Consider the following 27,905-nt stretch of genomic DNA (forward strand, 5'->3'; position numbering starts at 1 on the left):
TTCCAACTAATTTATTTCCCGGTTCGTCAAAGAACAGATGATGCTTCGTCGTTACGAGTGCGTATATCACGTGATCCCACATTGAACTTTTTACCAAACGGGAATCGTCCTGTTCTTTCTATCAGACGCTTAACTCTGATATGATTATCTGGTTCCAGTATATCAGTGAAGGCGATACCAGTCGGTGTCAAAGTAGCTGTTGTAGTCATTACATATTTATCTTTCTCTTCCCGTTCTTTTGAAACACATAGTTGTCTACTGGCGTCGCAGTATAAATCCTCACTGTTCATACAATCAGGACAAACAGGTCCATAACTATACTTTGTCAATGCTGCTAGCTCGTGGCCATATCCCTGGCGATTTGTCAAATGTTCTACATCCGGGAAAATTGGGACCCATATCATTTTGTGGTCCGGACCATGGTTTTTAATTGATTTTGTTGGATAATTTTCTGCTGGGTCGATGCCTTTTGAAATTAATTTTTGCCTATAAATTTCAAATATTTTATCGATAAACGCGTGAATTGGGAAGAAAATAGGATCAAAAGTAGTTGTATTTGAAGGTCCAATCGTACCACTTATCCAATCATGAATCCCTTTATGAAAACATTCCCAACTATATTGTGTCCTGTCTTCTTTAGTACACGGGGAAGATTCGGTGAATTCGTATAGTGTTGGCTTTTCTAACGCCATTTTGATGTCATCTTTGGATACAAGCCATGCGGCATTGTTTATGTTCCGAATGATCGGAAGTAAAGTGGGCAGGTTTTTCATAATTCCATTTTGAACTATGCCGTAACCATTGCCAAAGTACTTGTCTGACCAGACGACAGATTCCGTGGGATCGTTCATTGCATGGTCTGGTGTAGTATCCCAATATGGGATAGGACAACCTAAAGCAGTCTCCATTCTGAAATATATTTTTCGAATTATTTAGTAATCACGGGTTAAAACTTAAGTTTGTGAATGAATTCAAACATTGACGACCAACTTTCCATAAATGATCGAAGCTAGCTAATTCGGCTAAGTTCGGTGAGCAGCCGACGTTGCTTCGAAAGTTTTGAGACACGAATACGGATTTTGCAAGTTACCATGTTCCGAGTACACCTCTTTATTTTCCTGATCAGAAGCAGGACAAAAGATGTAATTCAAACAATAGTTAGAAAAGAGGTGGAAGATATATATGGGAAAATAATAAAAAAATCCTAATTCAAAAGAAAAAGCGACAATACAATAGCCAAAGGCAAAATGACAAAGACAAACTGCTGTTACAATATACAGAATATTATACAGAAAACTTAAGAATGAGCAACATGAACCCCACAAACAAACCGGGAACGGTCTCAGATAATCCGAAAGAGTGAGCAGATTCCGCTCAACTAGAGGCAATCGTCGAATGTACAGATGGCAAATTAAAACATCTGCATCCGTTAAATATGAAAGCATGCCTTCTTCTACTCAAATATTGCATATAATACGTGTTTATAGATTCCATATACACCAAGTCACACAAATATAATTTACATATTTTTACGTTGATTTGGCTTACCTTCTTAATTTAAACTTTCCAAATTTTCTTATTGAGAGAAACTATTATGCTTATATTCGTAAATATTCTCGGTGCCATACAAAGATACCTGGTCCCTCATGCGCTGTGGGAATGACATAATCTGCAGTGTGTAGACTTACTACACCATTATACTTACATTCGTAAATATTCTCGATGCCATGCAAAGAAACCCGGTCCGTCATGAGCTGTAGGAATGACCTTATCTGCAGTGTGTAGATTGGCTACGACGTCATATGTGTTCATGTCTGGTCTAATATCCTATAAAGTGGATGAAGACAATCAGATTTAATAAAAAAATTTCTAAATACAACTGGATATACTTTTCTTTAGTGTTTTATAAATAGGACATAATACCGACAAATTAAAAAAAGAGAATGTTACAGCAGTTTATACACGACATAATGATCAGTGTTTTAAAAATCAGCGAGCTAGACAAAATTATGTTTTTTCTATAAAAAGACAAGTGCCAACATAACACTGCAGGTAAGACACATGTCAGCATTGCACTACAGGTCAGACGAATATCAGCATTACAGTGATGGTAAAACACATATCAACATTATAGTGCTTGTAAGACACATATCGACATTACAGTGCGATGAGATACGTGTCAAAGCACACTGCTTGTAAGACACATGTCAACAATACACTAATTAGACACATGTCAACAATATACTGCCGGTAAGACAAATATCAGAAATACACTGCATTAAAACATGTCAACATTACACTGCTGGTAAGACTCGTGTCAACTGCTGGTAAGACACGTGTCAATATTACACTGCGGTAAGACATACGTCAACACCACAATGCGATAAGACACAAGGGAATAGTATAGGACAGATCAGACTCATTTGCATTTTACACTGCAGTAAATATACTGCCAACCTTATTATCTGTTGGTGTATGCTTTTGCATTGATACTTAATTATTTCCTTACAACTTCAGAGTTCACACTTGAAGCTGCCATACTTTTGGGGTAATTGACAATAACATACTTTTTTTTAAAATTCCGCTGGTCTGAAATTAATTCAGGTGAAATTATGTTTACCTCTTTTATCGAAGAAAGATTCATTATTGAGTTATATGTTTATACATGCAGAAATTTAATCTAATAAAAAGTGTTTTCAGCTTTTTATTGATATAATGGCAATAAACGTATTTGTTTTATAATTGTCTTTTTGATCTTTCAATTTGGTTTAATACATTTATTGATAAAGTTATTATTAAACTATTTATTGTTTTATTGTCGCGTCTAAATTGTTATTGTTTGACGATTAGTATAGATTATATAATACCCTTCCTTTATAGGAATTAAATGCAAAAATCTTAAAGAGGCATTTAATATAAAGTTTTATTTTTATTAGAATTCACACACATGATATCTCATAATGTGCTCATTAAGCATGGTAAAACTTTCAAATTTGACCAAAGTTTTTTTTGTTATTCTATGTCTGTTTGCTGTGTGTTTTTTCAATGAAGTTTTAGATGAAAAAAGAAAGACCAAAAACAGATTAAAAAATCAGTAGAAATTAATATTTTTAAGGGGACATTTGAACTTATAAATCAGTTTGTTCTAAATCAGATTATTAGGTTTAGAAAAATGCTTAATGATAATGTGTAGTTTTCTACATTTTTTTTGTATACATGTTTCAGAAAAATGGAATCAAATTATATGGCAGATTAAGTTGACGTGTGTCTTTATTTTGTTTGTCTTCTTCTTTGTGACTGGTTGGTAGGTTTTGAAAATAACATAAAGCAAAACATAGAAGAATCAGACATGCATGGCTTAAACAAATTCTCGCATGCAGTTCCAGGCAATATTTGTTAACTGTCCTATAATAAGGAATAAAAAAATTGAAAACAACATGTTTAATAATTTCATGCGTCCGAAGCGCTGCACCGAAGAAAGAATCTTTATGTAACTGCAAAACTTACATAGCTCTGTTTCAGACGTCTAACGGCTTTGACATACCGACCCCAGTTATCTTCATATGGGGGCTCTCTTATTTCCTTCCGGGTCAAAACTCCAATGCCAAATATACTCCTCTTCTTCCGCTTCTGGTAATCAGCTATCCCAGAATGCACTCCTCTTAATAAATGGCCGACATAGTTGGCTACGTTGTTGTCCTCCATATTAGTTTTCCATATTTGTGTCTGTTGTATAAATAAATCGTTACAGTTCTGACGGATTTCAGTTAAAGACAAATTTCTCATTTCTGCTTCTACTAAATCGTAAATAATACAGTCAGCGTAGTTACGTATCTGTGGCAAGTCGCCATTACTCTCCACAGAATTATTTCTTTTTAGCAAGTCATTATCCGTTTTCATAAACAATAATTTTTCATTTTTGGATATCCATACCAAATTCATTAAGAGGGTCCAACGTAGAAATAGGGTCCACATCGTCTAAAAGTATAAAAGTGATGTAGTAAGTTAGGCACCATACATTTAAGTTCCAAGGGGTTTAATTTTTTAGAGGAGACAGAAAGGCAGGGATGAAGGAATGAGGAGGCGGAAAGGCAGGGATAAAGGAATGAGGAGACGGAAAGGCAGGGATGAAGGAATGAGGAGGCGGAAAGGCAGGGATGAAGGAATGAGGAGGCGGAAAGGCAGGGATGAAGGAATGAGGAGGCGGAAAGGCAGGGATGAAGGAATGAAGAGACGGAATGAGGAGACGGAAAGGTGGGGATGAAGGAATGAGGGGACGGAAAGGCGGGGACGAAGGAATGAGGAGACGGAAAGGTGGGGATGAAGGAATGAGGAGACGGAAAAGCATGGAAGAAGGAATGAGGAGACGGAAAGGCAGGGATGAAGGAATGAGGAGACTGAAAATCAGGGATAAAGGAATGAGGAGACGGAAAGGCAGGGATGAAGGAATGAGGAGGCGGAAAGGCAGGGATGAAGGAATGAGGAGACTGAAAATCAGGGATAAAGGAATGAGAAGACGGAAAGGCAGGGATGAATGAATGAGGAGGCGGAAAGGCAGGGATGAAGGAATGAAGAGACGGAATGAGGAGATGGAAAGGTGGGGATGAAGGAAAATAGGGGACGGAAAGGCGGGGACAAAGGAATGAGGAGACGGAAAGGTGGGGATGAAGGAATGAGGAGACGGAAAAGCATGGAAGAAGGAATGAGGAGACGGAAAGGCATGGATGAATGAATGAGGAGACTGAAAATCAGGGATAAAGGAATGAGGAGACGGAAAGGCAGGGATGAAGGAATGAGGAGACGGAAAGGCAGGGATGAAGGAATGCCACATTCTCACTACTAGATTGTTTTTTTTTTTTTAAATCTATCAAAATGTATAAAGAGATTGTTCATAACGCTGATTCGTTTATTTTAGCCCACTGTCTGAGATCTGAGGTCTTTATTTTTGGGGGTATTTAACGCCACTTTCATGGAATTTTGCTAAATCAATGCGGCCAGTTTTTATTGGTGGTTAAAACAGCAGTACCCGGAGAAAATCATCTACCTTCAGCCGGAATACTGACAGTCCTTGTGAATTAAGTTTGGAGTCGAGCACAACTCGCTACTAGCATGGTTCGAACTCAAAACCTCAGAATTGACGGGCTAGTGATAACTGTAGATGAACTATTTAGACCACTCTGCCACCAATGTCTCTTGGGTTTTATCGCTTTTCAAGAATATTTCATAACTGCATTGTTAAGGTTTCGTGGTCCTCAACCCCCCAAAACACACACGCACACACATGCACAAACGTTTCTAGCACCTACCTAAAACTGAACTCTGGTTTGTCATCAAATTGTATTGGAATAGTGTTCAGGAACAACGGTAAACTTATCATAATTCTTATAATTAAATCCTTTCAATAGACATATTAAAAGTTGAACCAATACTTACACAAATCGCTTTCAATTATCCATGTCATGCGCACAAAAAAATCTTTTATTTATTGAGAAATGTATTATTATTTTAAAGGTAAATATTCGTTAAGACCAAAAATTATATGTCCCTTAACCAACATGCCAATATTTATGACACGAGGAAAAATTTGTATTCAATTGAAGTAATGTATGGGCAACTTCACTTAAATATTATTTACTAGTGTAACAGGTCGGTGAGGAAAAAAGGGGGGGGGGATAAGTGTTCGACATCTACATGACGTAACTTTGTTTACCTTCGTCGGTAATCGGGAGAGAGGTAAATCAATTATAAATGAACCATTATTATATATCGAATAATCAAGTAACAAGCCAAACATAATCAAATGACATCACGAACAAGAGTATTATCAAAAGAAGCGTTAAACAATGTAGGAATTCAGTAATTCGCGTTGTGTTTTATAATTTAGCAACTCGAGTGAACACTATAGTATTTCTACAAGAACACATGCACTTGTCTCTGAAAAAATATTCCTATATACCTTAATATAACAGGAAGTTTTTTTTATTTAAAGACATGTGCTTGTGTACAAGAAGTTTTTTTTTTTTATTGAAACTGAATATATTATGCATGAGAGTGTCAGCATATCAGTGGACTCATACATGTAGAGAGCATGCGCAGTAACATTAAAGTGGTGTAAGAGTCAAATACGTTAAAAGTTAAATCAACGGAGCTTCTTTACATTCTAATATGTTTAAATAAAATTAGACATAAAATGAACATTTTATTAAGAAAACAATGAACCGAATATAAAAAAGAGACTATATCCAGTTCACGTCCATTACAATTCTAACTACTTATTAACAAATGTTAATGAAGTTGATATATATATAAAGACCTAATAGTTTAACCAAACAATATATAAGTTGAAAGGCATTTTACAAAATGCCTGAAATTATTTTATAGAATGAAAATGTGCATAGCCGTTGAAAGTAGTGAACAACAGAGAAGTTTTATTTATAATAATTACTGAATTTTAATGCTTTCATTTTAAGAGTTTTAATAATAAAAAATAAACCCTTCTGAAATATTTAATATTCTCAAAAGAACTGAAATATTTATTATTCACAAAAGAACTGAATTATGTGTTATTTCATGAAATTTGTGGATGGCAAATCTAGTCTTAGCACTTTGTTTTCGGATTCTAAATGATCAACTGACGGGATGTTGTTGTTGTTCTGTATCTTTCCTCCACTGTCTGGAGAACTGTAGTGTTGTATATGGTTACACAACACTTCATAACATATATATGCACTGTCCCACTTTTACTACAATACTAAAGAGAAGTCTATGTACACATTAAGAGCGGGGTGGTCCCTACTATGTTTCAATCACTCAATCATGAAAGTATGATAAATGTCAAATGAGATTTAGCACATTATTACCCAGCAAACACAAAAACATCTTTAAAATGTTTTTAAAATGTTGTGTCTAATGTCATGAAAATATCACAAAAAAACGTGAGAAAAACATTAAATGTATGGTAGAATATATATCGCTAAAACGTTTTCTAATATATTTTCTAAAATATTTGCATAATATAATTAAAATGTTGTAAAGAAATATCATGATAATGTGAAAAACAATGGCGTATAAAACATTTTGATAATCTTTTAAAAAATATTTTCTACAAATATTTTCTGAACGTTTGAAAAACATCATGAACATCAAATAATGTTATAAAAATGTTTTTTGGATGTTTTCTTGCAAGTGAGACTGTGCCTAAAAAATGTTTTCAAAATGTTTTAAGGAGATGTTTTTGGTTGATATCTAGATTATATCAATATAAAATTTTCTCTCCTTTTGATTGAGTTTCCTGCTTTTTTAAATAACAAATCATTAGTTAAATTTATTTATACACAGTGATTAATTCTATATACAAACAAGAATAAATCAGTTGTTTTGCTAAGCATATGAAATTCACAATTCAAAGTCTCTAAAAACAAGAAGTATCTACAAATTTTGACACATCCAAAATGGCAGACACAACTCATCATGGTCAAGCCACTTACCAAATATGAAGTCATTCTGTTCATCAACATTACTAATTAAAGTAATGAAAAATTTGAGAACATTCAACATTTTGAAATACAATGTATAAGCGAACAGGAAACGGGTGCTAGATACAAAAATGTTCACACATCACAGTTCATCACTATCAAGCAGCTCATTAAATATGAACTCATCTTTATCAGCAGTTTTGGGAAAAACAGTGATGAAAATATTTGTTGGACAAAATCCGACAAATATAGGTGGACAGACAATTGACAGTGCAAGAATGCCCACATTCCAACCACAATGGTATAATGTTTAGTTTTTCACTCTCAACTTTTATTACCTATCTTATACACATCATGCATATGTCAACCTGAACATGCATGACATATATGCCATTGGACATTATGCAAACATTATACACATTTTTAAGTTCAAGTTACATTGACTAAAACTTGTGTCCCAAATTCAGATTTTTCAATACAACTTCTCTTTCTAAACTAAAACGCTACACTTCTAATAGGGTTACATCTTAAGTCAATAATCATTGATAATTGGCTGAAGAGATGAGAACAAAACACCATTTTACATCAACTACATGTATTTGATTTATTTAAGAATACATTGAAAAGTCAATCAATTGTGTTATTCAAAATCACTTGGAATGTCTTGTAGTGTCTTATATCTTTTTCTTGCTGTGCCATGCTTCTGAAAAAAAAATTAATCTTACATTCATATATAAACTTCTTACACATTCCTTTATCATAGAACGATTCACGTTGCCTGAAGGATATACATCCCCTCCCCTTTAAAGTTTTGAAACAAATAACGATGATAGTCTGTCGGAAGGGGAAAATAAATGGCTGACCGTGTTAAGAGAGAGCAATATGCCACGCTGAACTTCATTTAGTTATTTAAACAAGAGTGCACACGCTGAAATGTCTCGCCTTCTTTACTAATCATTGATATTATGTTGATAGTCTTAAATATAAAGCTTTACTACAACTATCACATACACTTAACATGATCCAAGAAAATGAGGTCAAGGTCATATAAACCAAACAAGAAATACATGTACACCTTACAATCATTCAATACACTAAATATAGTTGACCTATTGTCTATAGTTTCTAAGATACAGACTAAATCAAGAAAACTAAACATTGACCAATGAACCATGAAAATGAGGTCAAGGTCAGATGAACCATGCCAGGCAGACATGTACAGCTTGCAATCCTTCCATACAACAAATATAGTTGACCTATTGCTTATAGTATTAGAAAAACAGACCAAAACACAAAAACTTTACACTGAGCAATGAACCGTGAAAATGAGGTCAAGGTCAAATAAAACATGCAAGACTGACATGTACATCATAAAATATTTCCATACACCAAATATAGATGACCTATTGCATATAGTATTAGAAAAAAAGACCAAAACTCAAAAACTTAACTTTGACCACTGAACCATGAAAATGAGGTCAAGGTCAGAAGACACCTGCCAGCTAGACATGTACACCTTACAATCATTCCATACACTAAATATAGTAGACCTATTGCATACAGTATAAGAAAAACAGACCAAAACACAAAAACTTAACTATAACCACTGAACCATGAAAATGAGGTCAAGGTCAGATGACACCTGCCAGTTGGACATGTACACCTTACAGTCCTTCCATACACAGAATATGCTAGACCTATTGCTTTTAGTATCTGAGATATGGACTTGACCACCAAAACTTAACCTTGTTCACTGATCCATGAAACAAGGTCGAGGTCAAGTGAAAACTGTCTGACGGGCATGAGGACCTTGCAAGGTATGCACATACCAAATATAGTTATCCTATTACTCATAATAAGATAGAAATTAACATTACAAAAAATGTTAACTTTTTTTTCAAGTAGTCACTGAACCATGAAAATGAGGTCAAGGACAATGGACATGTGACAGATGGAAACTTCTTAACATAAGGCATCTATATACAAAGTATGAAGCATCCAGGTCTTCCACCTTCTAAAATATAAAGCTTTTAAGAAGTTAGCTAACGTCGCCGCCGCCGGATAACTATCCCTATGTCGAGCTTTCTGCGACAAAAGTCGCCGGCTCAACAAAAAAACCTCATAAAAAACTTTAGACTAGATATGTGTCCAGTCAAGAGTCTTATTTCATTATACTTGTTGATTGTTGTCTATCATATTTTTTTTCTTTTATTGTTTTGTATAAATCAGGCTGTTGATTTTCTTGTTTTTTTTTAGTTTTCATTAAATGCATTGTATCATGTAGGGGCCTTTAAAAGCCGTGCTACATAATGTCATTAAACATCTTATTTTAAGTGTTAAACTCTGTAGAGTGACATAGTTTATAACTTGTCATTTGAATCTACATGTAAGGGCATATGATACAGTCCTAGAAGTATACTATAGGCACATAACAACTTATCGAAGTGTTACGCATTGTTTTCGCAATGATGGCAAATTTAACTTAACTTCCGAGAAACACACAGATGTCATTAAATGAGTTGTTTATATGTATTTGAAATACTTCAAAGGAAAGCAAATATGTTGTTTATGAAAGCACACTGTTGGACTAAAAGATTGATTTAAACAAATAACTTGTTTCTATTTTGTCACAAAAAAAATAATTTATTCAAATATCCAGATATCTTTTCTGTATTGTATGCCCTTAATCTTGAATGTAATGCATTGTTTATGCTAAATATTTGAATTAAATATGGAATAACAGTAATTCTGTATGAAAATCTTACTTCAAAAAAAAAATCTCCTGAAAGGTTGTAGACATTCCAAAGAACCTGCGCCACTTCCAAATTGTAAACCTGCATATTGAACTTGTCCTTTGTGGCTTTTCTTTTAGCTCCTGTTAAAAAAATAAAAGATACATAGTATGTACATTGTGTGTATGAAGCAATAAATATAATTTTGAGCAACAGTTTATATTATCTTGCTTGTACTGAAGTCTTACATAGTCTTTGTAATGTTCATTAAGCTGTTAAGGGAAATTTAATTTACTGTTTTGCAAATACATACATACACTGATTTTACTAGAAAAAAAAAATCTCCATATTCAAATGGTGCTTATATTAGTGTTATTGTAACTTGTTTGTGTGCCTCGGAAACAAGGTATTGAGTCATGCTTATTGCAATAGTTGTTGTTGGTTTAAGTCTGTCTGTCAAATTTCTTTTTCATAATGTGTATTTAATGTAGGCAGTTAGTTGTTTTGTTTCAATTGTGTTGAGAAAAATTTAACAATTGTTTGTCAAGGCTTCAAAGTGGACTATATGGCATTGGTTTTCTCAGTTTTGAAAGCCGTACAGTGACCTATAATTTCTTTTATCCAAGTCATTTAAATTCTGGTGGATAGCTGTCTCATACACCTTATCGCTATTACAGTATTTGGAAATCTGTCCCGCTTGAACTTTTTACGTCAGCATACGTCATACAATAATACACCTTATCGCTATTCCCGCTTGACCCGAGAATCTATCCTGCTTGAACTTTTAACATAAAAAAACAATCACTTTTCCATTGTGGCATCAGATATTTTTTATGATGACGTCAAAATTTTAAGGGAACTTGTGACAGTTGTGTGATGTCCAATAATGGCGGACAAATAGCGATAAGGTGTATTACTTTCAATTGTGGTGCCAAATATTTTCTAATATGACGTCAACATTTTACGGGAACTTTTGTGATGTCCATGGCCAGTAATGGCAGACAAATAGTGATAAGGTGTATTGGCAATCAAACACACAAGCCACATATCCTTATAATTTTTTTATATCAATGAACAAATTCATATTTGGTGTATGTAGATGCTTGAACAGTGGCGGATTTAGGGGCCCCGACCCCCTTATGGAGCTACTTATAAGATAAATGTATAGACTATTTACAAGTATCACTCCAAACGTTTGCTTGCCTTGGGCAGGGGCCCCCCTTTTTTCAAAACCTTGATCCGCACCTCCAGAAACAGATGTAATTTGGTTCCAATTATGATTGAACACACACAATGAATGCACAAGTTTCATCTTAACAGATTAATCATTCTTACCGAGTGAGTATATATCGCGTAACAAACAATTTTCTTGGCTCTATTTGTTGATATCCTGTCTTCGTTTCAAAATTCAAATTTCAAAATCATTTCCGGTGATAAAACAAAAGTCGATTCCGGAAAAGGTCGGTTTTCCGTAAGGCATATAAACGATACGAAAATTGAACTTAGTACAGTTACAGTTTTCATTTCTTAATTTCTAAAATATACACGAACGAAATGAATAAACATTAAAGAAAGGTGATTGTTTATTAATACATTATTGCTTAATTTAATGTTGACTCTTTTGAATTTTAATATAAGGAATAAAATCTGACTTCAAGGATCTTCAAGATATCATTTAAGGATTTCAACCATAGTATCTTGCTTGTCATGATATTGATGAAATGTAGTACTATATCTTATCCTGAAAAAAAACGAGCTTATTCCACAAAACGTTGTTTGTGGGGTTTTGAATAAAGTTTAAATAAAATATTATTTTTATATCCGTAAAATGTTGAATAAAATATCAGTAAGACTATTAAATAATGTGTATGTCAGAATATTTTATAGAAAACATTTAGCTGATATTTTTCAGATGTTTTGTGTAAAACATTTTAATTTTACGTTATAAAACATTTTATGCAAATAGCAAAACTATATTTTCTGTAAAACATTTTTTTGCAGAATGTTTTTTGGATATTTGGAAAATATTTACTTTAAATGTTGCTAAAATATAAAATACCAATTGAAGAAAATATTATTTTTTTATATTATAAAATATCTACGGGATATTTTAGAACAATGTTTGAGAACATGAATCAAAGATATTAGCAAATAATATTTTGTTAATGTTGTAAAAACATTTTACTTAAATGTTAGAAATAAAACATTTCAAAAACAATAAAATAAACATTTTTTTTATGTTTAAATGATATCTTATTGAAATATTTTGTGATAGACGTCCATATGACATTTCAAAAATGTTTTTAAAATGTTGTGTGTTTGCTGGGTAAGCAGGTTACTTGTAATGATATTCCAGAGCTGTACTGCGTGCTATGTGGTTGCTAAACGGCGGAAACGGAATACGGAACGGAAACGGAAACGGAAAAACATATTTATATGGACCATTTTACTTCTTTGTAAATCATGTCTAAGCAGCCTTTCCTTTTATAAAATATCTAAACCAAAGAAATTGTTAGCCTGTACAATTGAAGAGATTTAATAAAAACCGGAAATGGCATAATTTTGTTACAAAATGTACCTTGATATAGTTGATTTATATCTTCCTTAACCTGTTTAGTGAATGAAAAATATGCTTCCGGTTTTGCAAGCTCATCCGTAACTTTGTATTCTTGAGAAAAATGTCAATGTCATATAAACTGATGATCATTACTGAACATCACATGCATCTACGACTTTTAATAGCTTTATCAATTTCATCAAACAACTACCTATTTTTTTTTTTTTTTATAAAGGTAACAATTCTCTCCAACATCCTTGCTCCGATTTTCAACATCGCCATCAGACTTATTAAATTGAGACTTCAACTTTTCAGCCTAATAGATGAGGGGTGGACAGGAAGTCCATGATTCCCACTTCGCTACCCCCTCAACCTCCATTTCCCATCACCTCTACTTCCAAATCTTTCCTCACTACTCCTACTCCCCCCTTACTCCCAGACGAAAATCGTTCAAAATTGTTTTCCCAGAATATCTCTATTTTTTCTCCCTCCCCCGGTTCCCACACCCTTATTACCATGTTCCCTCACCTCTGTCCCTCCCCTCATAGATATAATTATATACCATCACCTACAGTATCTGGATGCATGGAATGGACAAACCTACCCATTTCTGTTCTAATTAACCAATCAAAACTATGGCAAGCCGTTTGGCTATTTATTCTAACTTCAGGATATCTCACATAATATATAAGATATCTCATAAAATATATAAGATATCTTATATAATGTAGTTTTTATAAGATACATACTAAACTTTATAAGATATATTTTATACTTCATAAGATATCTTCTAAAGTTTAAAAGATATCTTATAAAGTTTATAAGATATCTTTAATATAAAGAAAATTGTATGATATATCTTATAATTTATATAAGATATCTCATATACTATATAAGATATTTCATATAATGTATAAGAAATCTTATATAATTTATAAGATATCTCATACAGTATATAATATATCTTATAAAGTTTATATATATATTATATAAGATATTTTATATACTTTATAAGATATCTCATATATTTTATAAGATATCTTTTATAGTTTATAAGATATCTCATATAGTTTATAAGATATCTCATATTATTTATAAGATATCTTATGAAGAAAATAATATGAGATATCTGATAAAGTTTATTGGATATCTTGAAGTTAGAATAAAAAGTAAAACGGCTTGTCATACAAAACATCGATAAAATGATATTGTAATTCATGAAACGGTTCAGGATATGAACTATGACACAAACGTTAAAAGTTGATGTCTAAAATCAATTTTAAATTCATACGGCACAAGTTTACAACCAATCAGCTCATATATATATATATAAGAAAGCATTGCTCTTCTGATGATTTAAACTAGACCGAATATTTTTGTCTCTATATAGTATATATATTTCCTGATCTTCATTTGCTAATTTTTTACTATTTTTTTTCTTTTTTTTTTTGCAATATAGAAAACAAAATTTGAAAAGAGCAAAAATAGTAAAAAGCAAATGAACAGGAAATATATACTTTATAGAGACAGAAGAATTCGGTCTAGATTTAAACGTGATAGTAAGACATTTTTGAAGAAAAAAAACTTTGTAACTGAGTAATAATAAGAGGGCTTAAAACAGTGCGTGCTTCTCCTCTTAAATATATGACTAGTGGACAAAACTTATGAATGTAGTGGACAAAAGTTATGACTAGTGGACAAAACTTTTGACTAGTGGACACAAATTATGACTAGTGGACAAAGCTTATGACTAGTGGACAAGGACTTTCAGATGAATAAGAATATTTATTGAATCCAATTAAAGGGCCCGTTTCCGAGCATATACATATATATATATATATAGTATTAATTATACAGTATACAGATGAGTTCCATTAATTTCACAGAATAACTGCATCAAACTGAATAAAATAATCTTGCACATTGACACTTACATCTTCAAGAGTATCACTATGAGGTTTCTTCTGGTCATTTTGAAAACAAAAATTAAACAAATTCGAAATAAATTAAACAAAGATATTCAAACAAACCTGAAGGATCAGTCACGTCCATTACACTAGAAACAATCCTCATAAATGGGGGTATGCATGGAGTTTACATAATAAGGGATTATAGTAAAAAAGTATAGAGAAAATGGACAACAAAAATAAAGAGTAAGGTAATAAACTGTAGAGAATTGAGAATAATGAGGAATTAAAATATAAAGAATTGAGTCATTAATGGGCAAAATAAATAAGGAATAGAGAAAAAGTCCAAACCATTATTTGATATAGAAATACAGACTTAACCTCCAGACCCTCAGAAATACACAACTTTAAAAAATAAATGATCGTTTAATTTTTTTCTTTGTAATTGAAGTGTAACACATGGCCGTGTGGCTTTATTATTTAAAGAAATGCTACAGTATACTGATCAATGCATATGTATTAGGTGAGAGAGAAAGTGATATTTAATAGAATTGAATGTTCACCTTAATACACCAGAATGACTGGGTTCATCCACCGACAATCAGTATGATTGATATATTGTACATTGGATGTTCACCTTAATACAACAGAACGAGTGAAAATAATTGATATATCGTACATTGAATGTTCACCATAATACACCGGAATGAGTGGGTTCATCCAACGACAAGCAGTATGATTGATATATCGTTTATTGGATGTTCACCTTGATACACCGGAATGAGTGGGTTCATCCACCGAGTCAGTATGATTGATATATCGTTTATTGGATGTTCACCTTAATAACCAGAATGAGTGGGTTCATCCACCGAGTCAGTATGATTGATATATCGTTTATTGAATGTTCACCTTAATAACCAGAATGAGTGGGTTCATCCACCGAGTCAGTATGATTGATATATCGTTTATTGAATGTTCACCTTAATAACCAGAATGAGTGGGTTCATCCACCGAGTCAGTATGATTGATATATCGTTCATTGAATGTTCACCTTAATACACCGGAATGAGTTGGTTCATCCACCGACAAGCAGTATGATTGAGATATCGTTTATTGGATGTTCACCTTAATAACCAGAATGGCTGGGTTCATCCACAGACAGTCAGTATATGATTGGTATATCATACATTGAATGTTCTCCTTAATACATCGGAATGAGTGGGTTCATCCACCGACAGGCAGTATGATTGCTTCGTAATCTTATAATCAAATAGAATAAGAACAGTAATCTTCAGTACACTATTAATTTTAAAAGGCATTTTTGCACGCGCTGTCAATGGATAATTTTATAAACTTGAAGTGTTAGGACAGCACTAAAATAAGGCAGCACCGAGTCTTTAGAAACATGATTTTGTTTATTATTTGTTAGTGGCTTTGAACTAGCTGTCAGTAACTGCGAGCACTCTCGGATCTGAACTTAGTGTTTTTTGTTGTTGTGGGGATGTATAAATACCCTGTGTTATGTTACTTGTTTTCTACTTTTCGTCGGTCTGACGAGTTAAGCCCTTTTAAAATGATTTTTATAATTTGTTCATATGTTGTGCTGGTACATCACTGTCCCAGGTTAGGGGAGGGTTAGGTGTCTGGCGTGTCGCATCGTAATTTGTTACGGTGATGTTGTTTATAGAGCCTATCAAATTTAGAAACGACCCATGTAAACTTATCGATACCTTGAAAAAATGTTCTACAAGGTGATCAATTTAACACTGTGATAATATCTTTGAATATTGTATTTACCGGTTCTAACATTGATTGTGTTATTAATAAATTAAAACATGGTGAACTATTTATTCCTCTATAGTTATGAACACTAACGGGCCTTCATCCCGTAGATATTTATATTTTAGCATTGCACCAGGTCAAGTTTTTCTCGAACTGTTTATGGCGTTTTTACACTAATTCCTTTGGATGTATACTGATTGAATTTAGTCTAGGAACAGTTGACTTTCAAATTGATCTAGCTTTCAGTAACTGCGAAACTACTCTAAGACCTGTACTTTGTGTCTTAAGTCTGTTTGACAATAAAAAGATAGGAAGATGTGGTATGATTGTCCATGAGGCAACTCTCAACCACAGACCAAAAGACGTAGAAGTCAATAACAATAGGTCGCCGTACCTTCTTAGTTGTTTTTTGTGCTTACGTGTTGATGTGATGAGTCAAACCTTTATCACGTGATTTTTATAGTTTGTTGTTATTGTGTGCTGTTACACTTCTGTCCTAATTTAAGGGAGGATTGAGCTCTCGCAAACATGTTTAACCCCGCCACATTCTGTATGTGCATGTTCTTAGTCGGAAACCTATAATATTTCAGTTGTACTCGACAGTCGCTGTCTATACTTTTTGTTTTTCATTTATTGTTTGTCCATAAATCAGATCGTTTTCTTTTGTATAATATCTTTTAAATTTTGTCATATCTGGATTTTCCTAGCTTACTATACGGTATGGGTTTTGTGATATTTTGGCCTTTCGTATAGCTTACTATACGGTATGGGTTTTGATCATTGTTGAAGGTCGTACGTTACCTGTAGTCGGTTACATTCGTCAGTTGAAATCGTTACATCCGTCAGTTGAAATCGTTACATCCGTCAGTTGAAATCCAGATGATAGTTAACTAAAATTCCTTTTATTAATTCTGTTTGGACGTAGGACAAATTCAGTCAGCTCACGATTGTGGGGTCTGGTAAAACTACCCTCTTCAATACCTACAGTTCCCCATTACTTATATTTTTAAATGTAATTTCTTTTAAATCATTTTTTTTAAGTAAAATATAATTTTCCAATTTGTTATATTCCTTGAAGTATCTGAATGTTCTCAATTTGTTTTCATATCTACAGATTTAACACATTTCCAAAAAGACGAAGGTCTGAATGGGGTTTACAGACTAGAGACTAAGGGATAAACCCATAAAGATACGAGATACTGTAAACGATTAAAAGTAAAGACGAAGGTCTGAATGGGGTTTACAGACTTGAGACTAAGGGATAAACCCATAAAGATACGAGATACTGTAAACGATTAAAAGTAAAGAACGAAGAATAAAAGGGTGCTAAAATATAAATAGAGGATACTGGGGGGAAACAAATAATAGAGGATACTGGGGGGAAAACAAATAATAGAGGATATTGGGGGGAAAACAAATAATAGAGGATACTGGGGGGGAAACAAATAATTGAGGAAAATGGTCAAACAAATTAACAAACAAAAAAGAATACAAAAAAATGGCATAAAACAAAGAATACAGAAACGAAACCCACCACTGGACCCTCACATACAGTTTAATAAAAATGAAAAATCAGATCATTTATTTGGATTCAAGATGAAACAGGCCTTATTTGTTTTTATTTGTTTTTTTTTTTTGGAAAGGGATGGATGTTGAAAAGTGTACTTATATGTGAATTGTTGTAAAGTTATATTACTAGTATACAATTCTCATTGATTATTTTTATATAAATTAAAAAAGAAACCTATCGCGAACAGAATTCAGTCAATTACTAGTATACATGTTCATGTAATATTGATGTATTATTTAAAATCAATACAACATGATGCGATGATGTACATAAGAACACTAATTTATGTAACGTCACAGTAACCAAATTGCTGAGTGCCCATATTGCTCCCAATTAGCAAAAATAGCAGTGGAAATCTTAGAAGTTTTCTAAGAGACTAAACAATTTGTATTTTTATGATTAGACATTATGCACGTCTTTCAACATAGCTAAATATATTTAAATATATACAAAATGTTCACAGTATATCATCAACAGATGAAGTATCCAGAGAAAAAAGTAAAATCTACAGAAACGTCGTCATGCGACGTCCACAAAAAGTCAAATCTTAAAAATGAGCAATTAAAATATGTTACAGACATCCATTTCAGAAAAATTAATACTAAGCATAGACTATTCTAATGCAATTAGTTTGTATCAGTTGTTCTGATTGGATGTCAGTAAACGTACAATTCTCTATCTCCTTGTCTGTAACTAAGGAAGCCGACATTTTGAATTGCGGAATGTATTGACATGCAATTTTTACAATGATAAGCAAAAAAACTCACATGTTGCACCTAGAAATCTTCTTTTTATCAAATTTAATTACATTCTGAAGCGGCCAAGAAGCCAGAAAACGCCCGGTGTTTACGTTTGACCACGGAAGCATACCTATGACGTCACCTAGTTTAGGGGCCAAAGAAGATAACATCTTTTCGCGGAATTTTCTTTAATGAGAATTTTACACTGAGATAATGATTGAAATTGAATTATGTACTTGTTTTTCATTAGAATAGAGATAACTGTATTGTATTTGAAGCTTTGCGGACGTCCATCGGTAGTTTTACTGTCGCAAATACCCGTTTACCTGTCTCCGCTACGCGTCGCCAGGTAAACTAAATTTGCGACAGTAAAACTACCGATGGACGTCCGCAAAGCTTCAAATACAATACAGTTATCTCTTAATTGTCACGTCGTTCTAAATATTTGGAGAAATAAAGCAAAACATAAATTATTCGATTTTTACGGATGTGAATTTGAATACTCCTCACTACAGAATCATAGATCGTTTCGAGGTCGGTTCAAACCCATTTTTCTATGATTCAATATGGATTCAAAATTAAATTGATGGAACTATATAGTAAATAAGAATACATCTACAAAATAAACACAGAATGGGAACTTTTGTCTGGATGATAAATAAACGTATTTGAAAAAAACCCGTGTCAAAATAGGAGCAATTTCGGTACCCTCAAGTTATATAAATTAGACATTAATGGGCATATTAACATAAACATATAAGCGAATATAAAAAATAAGAAGATGTGGTATGATTGCCAATGAAACAACTCTCCACAAGAGACCACAATGACACAGAATTTAACAACTATAGGTCACCGTACGGCCTTCAACAATGAGCACATTTTGTGCCGGTACTAAGTTAGGCTATCCGGACCATGTGTTGTTCGTTGTTATTTATCGTGGTTTGTACCCATATTTTCACGGAGGAATTGGATGTTCGGAGGAATTAATTGGATGTTTGGAGGAATTTGATGTTCGGAGGAATTGGATGTTCGCGGTGGGTGTGGTCTATTGTATTGTCCAATATGATTGGATAATTTCTGTTATATACCATTCATGTATGATTTTAATTTAATAAAAACTAAAGCGCTTTCTGAAGTAAAACCATGCAGTTGTAGCTATCGTAAGGTTATGTTTTGTCAACACATCTATAACAAGTTAAACCGAGTTTAAGTATGTAGAACTCAGTAGAAAGTTACATGGATAAAACAGAAATGTATTGTTGTCTCTCAAGGCATGTAGTATTAATGATGAGGATCTCTATGCAGTTTATAAAAATAGAGAATAATGGACCAAAAGTACAGAAAAAATGGATTTTTTTTTAAATGAGAAAAATAGGCAAAAAAGTAAATAAAAGATTAGAAATAATGGGGTGCTGCACCCTTTCCAGACCCTCATATATGGACGTTATATATGATGAAGCAAGATGTGTTCTGATTAAACAAGCTGCTTATAAATTTATTCAGAAACTGGCAGAGATCTGTCATCAAATCAAATTCTTAGAATAAAAAACGGTAATTAAGATAAAATTATGACAACAGACGACTACTAACTCTGCCTTCTGTATAAGTATTTTAATAACTGTAAGAAAGTCAATAGAAGAAAAATCAGTATACTAGTGGCTCTGAAATTTATACAGAAACTGGCAGAGAGATTTGCAATCAAAATCTAATTCTTAAAATAACAACAACGGCGGTAAGATATGACAACAGACGACTACTAACTCTGCCTTCTGTATAAGTATTTTAATAACTGTAAGAAAATCAATCAGAAGAAAAATCAATATACTGTAAATTCAGAAATTATTGCGAGGTTTTTATTATTGCGAATAATGCGACTGGGTGATTATCGCAATAATAAGAACTCGCATTTTGATATCTGGTACGCATGTCTTTATGCAGATCTTAAAATCGACGAAAAATAAATCTCGCATTTTTGTCGTTTCTTCAAAATTCGCAATAATAAATGCACGCAATAATTTCTAAATTTACAGTACTAGTGACTCTGAAATCGGTAACTTTTCTTTACAACATTTGCACTTGCGCATTACACTGTTGAAGGAGGCTGTCATGTTGTAAATATCTGATTACCAAAAAGTATTACGAAAATAGTACGGACTTTCACAAGTTACACGGGTCTCATATTACTTTAATTATAAAGAGAAGATGTGGTATGATTGCCAATGAGACAACTCTCAACAAGAGACCAAATGACACAGAAATTAACAATAAAAGAAATAGAACATTAATATAATGGAATATGTAGACAGCTCTCTCACAAGCAAAAAACCCTAACTGTAAAAATATAAGGGAATACACTACAGGCGCTCTGCTTCCTGGGTTATGTATTCCAATGTTATACAATAAATCTGAACATAACCATAACCACCAACTCTGCTTCAGAAGTATGTATTGTAATAACATTAACGGTACTAATTTTCCCCTTCCATGTGCGCATTTCGATAATAAATATCTCTTCAGTGATGATCGAGGCCAAAATATATGAAAATCCAAAATTTATCAGAAAATTGAATAGCTGATAAATCTAAATAAGACAAAAAATATATCCAAAGTCGGGCTAGGAATCAGAGCTTTGCATGAGGAAGATATATTTCTTAATTAAAAGTAATTTCCAAATTTATTTTTCAGCAAACTTAAATAACACAATATCCGTATTTTCATGCAGTGAATTTGAACATGATTATAACCACTAGCTTTGCTTCCTGTGTATGTATTTTAATGTGAAACAATGCATCTAAATATTATCATAGCCACTAACTCTGCTTCCTGTGTATGTATTATATTAAATGTGATACAATGTATCAAAACATTATCATAGCCACTAACTCTGCTTCCTGGGTATGTATTTTAATGTGAAACAATGCATCTAAATATTATCATAGCCACTAACTCTGCTTCCTGTGTATGTATTATATTAAATGTGATACAATGCATCAAAACATTATCATAGCCACTAACTCTGCTTCCTGGGTATGTATACTAATGTGATACAATGCATCTACACATTATCATAGCCACTAACACTACTTCCTTGGTATGTAATCTAATGTGAAACAATGCATCTAAATATTATCATAGCCACTAACTCTGCTTCCTGTGTATGTATACTAATGTGATACAATGCATCTACACATTATCATAGCCACTTACTCTGCTTCCTTGGTATGTATATTAATGTGATACAATGAATTTGAACACGATCATAGCCACTAACACTACTTTCTGGGTATGTATAATAGAGGATTTTCTCGCTGTGTTGAAGACCCATTGGTGGCCTTCGGCTGTTTTCTGTTCTTTGGTCGGGTTGTTGTCTCTTTGACACATTTCCCATTTCCATTCTCAATTGTATTAATATGATAGAATGCATCTAAACATCATCATAGTCACTAACTCTGCTTCCTGGGTTTGTGTACTATGTGATACAATGCATATAACCATTATCATAGCCACTTACTCTGCTTCCTTGGTATGTAACCTAATGTGATACAATGCATCTAAACATTATCATAGTAAATACAGTTCGTATTAATATTGTATGCAATGTACAATATGGTATTGTAAAAATTGAAAGACAACAGGACATGGTCAGAGCCTTTTTGGAAGACAACATCACGTGGTCGTAGCCTTATTTGGGGTTATAATTCTATATGAACCTAAACCAGAAAATACATGTACAACAAAAAACTTCATTATAAGACAAACTTGATTTAGAAACACTTACGAATCCGCTGTATAGAAATCTCGAAGAAACACAAAGATAAAACGAAAAATAAAAAAAACCAAAACTCACTTGTCAGGATTTCTTATTCAAAATTCTCCAAACGTTTCAAAATTCATAACTTTGCTTTATTAACTATATTTTTTAGCTATGTGTTTCATGTCTTATTCCACCGTGACTACATATTTCCGTACATGTCAATTTATGTACATATTTAAATAATTTGAGCACCTGTTACCAGTATACAAGATAAGTATACCAGTGGACAAAACATCTTGCTATTGTTTTATTGTTTACATACAGCTTAAGCTATTGTATTTTTTCATGAGTAAAGGTCATATGACATAAGGAATTTTTCAATATGATTTAAAAACAATTACAGGTCTTGACAACTACCGGTATGTCAATGAGACTTTAGGCAAATATACACTCCTGTCTAACTGAAACAATAGGGTAGGTAGGTAGGTAGGTAAAATAATTTTGAAATATTTTATTTTACATTAACTACAAGTATATAGGGAAATATTCTAGAATTCAACGATTATTATTTAAAACTCCCGTTAGCGCCTTGTGTCGCATAGGGCACAAACGGAATCCTTCCATGTGACAGTGTTAAGTTCAACGATCCTTAACCAAAAATGCCCGAACTTTAACAGCTCTTGACCAAAAATATTTTAAGGTAGGTCTGAAAATTAATGGTAATTATGTGACAGATCTACAGTTTATTTTGACCTTAGACAAATATAAGAAGAAACACAGGTAAAGATACCAATGGCAAATATCTGTTTTGATTTCTTGCTATTATCGTCTGATTGCTATTGAGGTTTTCTTAAAAAAAATATGCATCGTTTGCGGTTTCTGATGTTGGATGACAGGGATTGGCAGCTGCAATCTCCTTTTAAGTAATTCCTTTTTCAAATACCACTTTCCTTTGCAATGATCGTGGATTATTGAGTACATTATTAATTTGAACTTTATAGAATATGTTGTGTAATATATGACAATATTTGTGAAAAATTTTAAGACTTGAAATTCTTCTTTTTAATATTGAATATATTCCTGCAAACACAAAATATATATGTTACGGATGAACCCCAAACTGTGCCTCCCAAGGAGGCCCCCGAGAATAAATGTAAATATAGGGAGGCGTAATATAATGCCAACGAGACTACTATTCCTAAAGACCAAAGGTAAATGGTTTGTATACTTACAAGGCCAAGATACATCAATAGGAAATGCTGCAATACAGCCTTTGAAATATGCAAGGAAAGAGGTAACTTTTGGATTGGTACTTTAACTTTGTAATTTTTGTAGTCGTTCATTATTGCTTAGCACTGACCGATAAGTCTTTATAAAAAAGGAAAAGTGGTATGATTTTGTAACTGATTTTTATATCTGTAACCAAATTCCAAGTATACTGTATAATGCCGTACAGACATACATGGTCAATAACTTGACGGTCACGTTCAGCGTTAATGTTGCTAATAGCAAACCTATAATGCAGTAAATGATAACAGTATACCCTATGTATACTTAACCGACAGAAAATGATTTCTAGCTAGGGACATGCGCACAAATGTAATTTCTAGCTAAGGATATGCACTCAAGCGTGGTTTCTAGTTAGGGCCATGCCACAAACGTGATTTCTGGTATGGAATATACACACAAACTTGGTTTATTGTTAAGAACGTCTCACAAACGTGGCTTAATTTGGGTAGGGACATACACACAAATATGGTGTGTTACTTGGAACATGCACACAAACTTGGTTTCTAACTAGCGACATACACACAAACGAGGTTTCTGGCTAAGGACATGCCTACAAACGTGGTTTCTGGCTAGTGACATGCACACAAACGAGGATTATGCCAAAGGACATGCCCACAAACGTGATTCTGGCTAGGGACATGCACACAAACGTGGTTTCTGGCTAGGGACATGCCCACGAACGTGGTTTCTAGTTAGGGACATGCCCACAATCGTGGTTTCTGGTTAGGGACATGCCCACAAACGTGATTTCTTGCTAGGGACAAACATAAAAACGAGTTGTCTGGCTAAGGACATGCCCACAAATGTAACTTCTAGCTATGGACAGGAACATGAACGTGGTTTCTGGCTAAAGACATGCCCACAAATATGATTTCTAGCTAGGGACATGCACACGAACGTAGTTTCTGGTTAGGGCAATGCCCACAAACTTGATTTCTGGTTAGGAATATACACACAAACATTGTTTCTTGAAAGCAACATCACAGAAACGTGGTTTTTGGCTAATGACATACACACAGTTATGGTGTTTTTCTTGGGACATGCACACAAACGTGGTTTTGATTAGGGACATGAACGCAAACGTGGTTTCTGGCTAAGGACGTACATTCAAACTTAGTTTTTTGTTAGGGACATGCACAGACACACGGTTTCTGGCTAAGGACAAGCCCATAAACGTGATTTCTGGTACGGAACATTCACAAGTTTGGTTTCTGGTTTTGGACATCACACAAACGTGATTTCTGGTTTGGGACATCACACAAACGTGGTTTCTGTTTTGGGAAATTTCACAAACGTGGCTTAATTTGGCTAGGGACATACACACAAACATGGTGTGTTGCTTGGGACATCCACACACACTTGGCTTCTAACTAGGGACATACACATTAACTTGGTTTCTGGTAAGGGACATGCCTACAAACGTGGTTTCTGGATAAGGACATGAACACAAACTTGGTTTTGGCTAGAGACATGCACACAAACGTGGTTTCTGGTTAGGGACATACATAAAAACTAGGTTTATGGCTAATGACATGCCCACAAACGTGGTTTCTGACTAGGGACAGACACGCAAACGAGGTTTTTGGCTAAGGACATTCCCAAATGAAATTTATAGCTAGGGACATGAACACAAACGTTGTTTCTGGTTAGGGACACTGGTTAGGGACATGGCAAAACATATGTAATTTCTAACTAGGGACATGCACACGAACGTGGTTTCTGGTTAGGGCCATGTGATTTTTGGTTTCTGGTTTGGAACATCACACAAATTTGGTTTCTGGCTAAGGACATACACACAAGTATGGTGTTTTGCTTTGGACATGCACACACACATATTTTCTACCTAGGGATATGGACACAAAAGGCCTGATTTAAATATTTCGCACTAAGACTCGTTGATATTGAAATCACCTTAGGATTTATCTTCCTCTGTAAGAGGAACTAGTTCTGTGGACCAGATACCAACAAATACATGAAACAGAGGCTATGTAAGAGGAACCAGTTCAGTGGACCAGATACTAACAAATACAGGAGATAAAGGCTTAGCAGGAGAATCCAGTTCTGTGGACAAGATATCATCAAATACAAGAAACAAAGGCTATGCAAGAGGAACCAGTTCTGTGGACCAGATACCAACAAAGTACAGGTGACAAAGGCTATGCGAGAAAAACCAGTTATGTGGACCAGATACCAACAAATAGAGGGGATGCAAAAGAAACAAGTAATGCGGGCCAGATACCAACATATTCAAGGGACACAGGCAATACCTCTTTGATATTTTCTTGTTTCTTCTTGTCCTTTGTTTAAAAGAATTTCAAATATATTTTCCGAATTTTGTGCTTATAATATTTTTACTTTATTTATTTAATATTCATTATTTTATAATTACAAAACAATTAAGATATATTACCTGGTTTCCGACAAGTCAGATGTCAGAGAAGATCTTAATACACCAGAGTGTTGAAAGAAAATTCTCTTTTGTTCGATCACGATAAAAACAAAAATTGATATTTTCGCCTATAACACATTTTTTTTTATTTATCAAATTAGAGACCATCAAAATCTGATATAGTCATTATTATCAAATTACAGATAACATATGTCTAAAACATAAAACTTTGATTAGCACACATGTTTCGCACATAAACACTTTCTTTTAATGGAAATGTTGTATGCATACAATGTACAAAGAGCTACTAGCTACTGAAGCCTTTTAAAACTATTACAAAAAGTTTTTTGATGTCCTATCAATCCACTTAAGCCATTTAGAGCTGTTAATTCCTTTAAGGTCTTAACATATTGAACAATCTTTGATCAAAGCAATTGACATTGATTTATATAAATATATACACAAAATAAGATTGATTGATTGATTGATCGGTTGGTTTTTAATGTCGCTTTCAAAACTATTGGCTATTTCGTGGGGGTCAGTTATTATTAGCAGAGGAAGCAAAATGGCCAGGAGCCACGGTACCAACGACCAAGTCAGGTAAGAGCAAGCTAAAGAAGTAAAACCAAGCTTTCAATCGGTTTAATTTTGGGGGAAAATTACCTGGTTAATATTTTTTTTTCACTACAAAATCATCGGAAAACAGTAAACTTTCCCCTCAAATTACACCGATTATATGTTTGATTTTACTTATTTTGGCTGCTCTTACTTGACCGAGTACCATGATGTCCAAGGTAACCAGTCGACAAATTATATAATCCGGAGTCAAAAGTCGGTAATATGAAAATAGTCTATTAAGATATCGATCGAACGCACCTGCCACGTGCTAGATTCGAACTCAACTCAGGGTTGACAGGCTAGTGATACAGGGACGGCCCCAACTTGTCTGGCAAAACCGCCGTTGGACGTCAGAGCAATCTCGGACTCATGAACTACTTAGACCACTCGGCCACCGAGGTCCCCAATAAAATAAGGTGTTAGGGTATAATTGCTAATTGATGAGACAACTATCATTCAAAAACCAAAAGACAAGGATGTGAATTTGTGTTGGATAGACGAATTTCGAATTCGTGCACGTTCCCCTAAATGTCACAATGTCAAAATGCATAAATGTTATTACGTCAGACTGAGTAAGAACCGATTGTTCGATGAAGTCGTTTACACCGATTGACCCCGGGCCAACCGGTGCAATTCATTCATAATAAACAACTCGAGATATGGTTGCATTTCGTGTGCCAGAAAATACGACAGCTTGACGTCTGTGACGTCAGATACAACGTCATTCGATATATATGACGTCACGCCCTAATGACATTAGAATAAAGCCCCATTGAAAAAATATTATGTACACTGTTTAATTTCCGATATTTTTTTGGAAGAGATACAATACTGAACAGATGGCTGCCTACATTAAACATATGGACATATGTGTCCCTCAAGCACAGCCGGTGTGGTCACATGTGTCCCTCCGGCAGCAAGAGGATTAATTTATGGAATAATTTAGATTCAATAATGGATAGCTTACTTTGTATTAATAAAGCTATGTAATATTTGGTATACTAAAAAGACGGTAACTTGAATTGTTATTTTTGATAATCAATTATACTCAGAGTTTTACATAAATGTATTAAAACATACATTATAAG

The 27,905-nt window shown here is 33.7% G+C and overlaps 1 protein-coding gene across 1 annotated transcript; it reads right to left on the minus strand.

Moving 5' to 3' along the window:
* LOC127731690 (tyrosinase-like protein 1) lies at positions 1 to 22,727 on the minus strand. The gene is made up of 4 exons (XM_052240476.1): positions 22,614 to 22,727; positions 3,508 to 3,978; positions 1,706 to 1,827; positions 1 to 909 (listed from the first exon to the last, which is right to left on the minus strand). The coding sequence occupies exons 2-4, from the start codon at positions 3,973 to 3,975 to the stop codon at positions 27 to 29; spliced, it is 1,473 nt and encodes a 490-aa protein (XP_052096436.1). The 5' UTR covers positions 3,976 to 3,978; positions 22,614 to 22,727; the 3' UTR covers positions 1 to 26.
* Between the last annotated feature and the right edge of the window lie 5,178 nt (positions 22,728 to 27,905).

This window comes from Mytilus californianus, unplaced genomic scaffold (assembly GCF_021869535.1).
Source record: "Mytilus californianus isolate M0D057914Y unplaced genomic scaffold, xbMytCali1.0.p SCAF_20, whole genome shotgun sequence".
Classification (NCBI taxonomy): domain Eukaryota; kingdom Metazoa; phylum Mollusca; class Bivalvia; order Mytilida; family Mytilidae; genus Mytilus; species Mytilus californianus.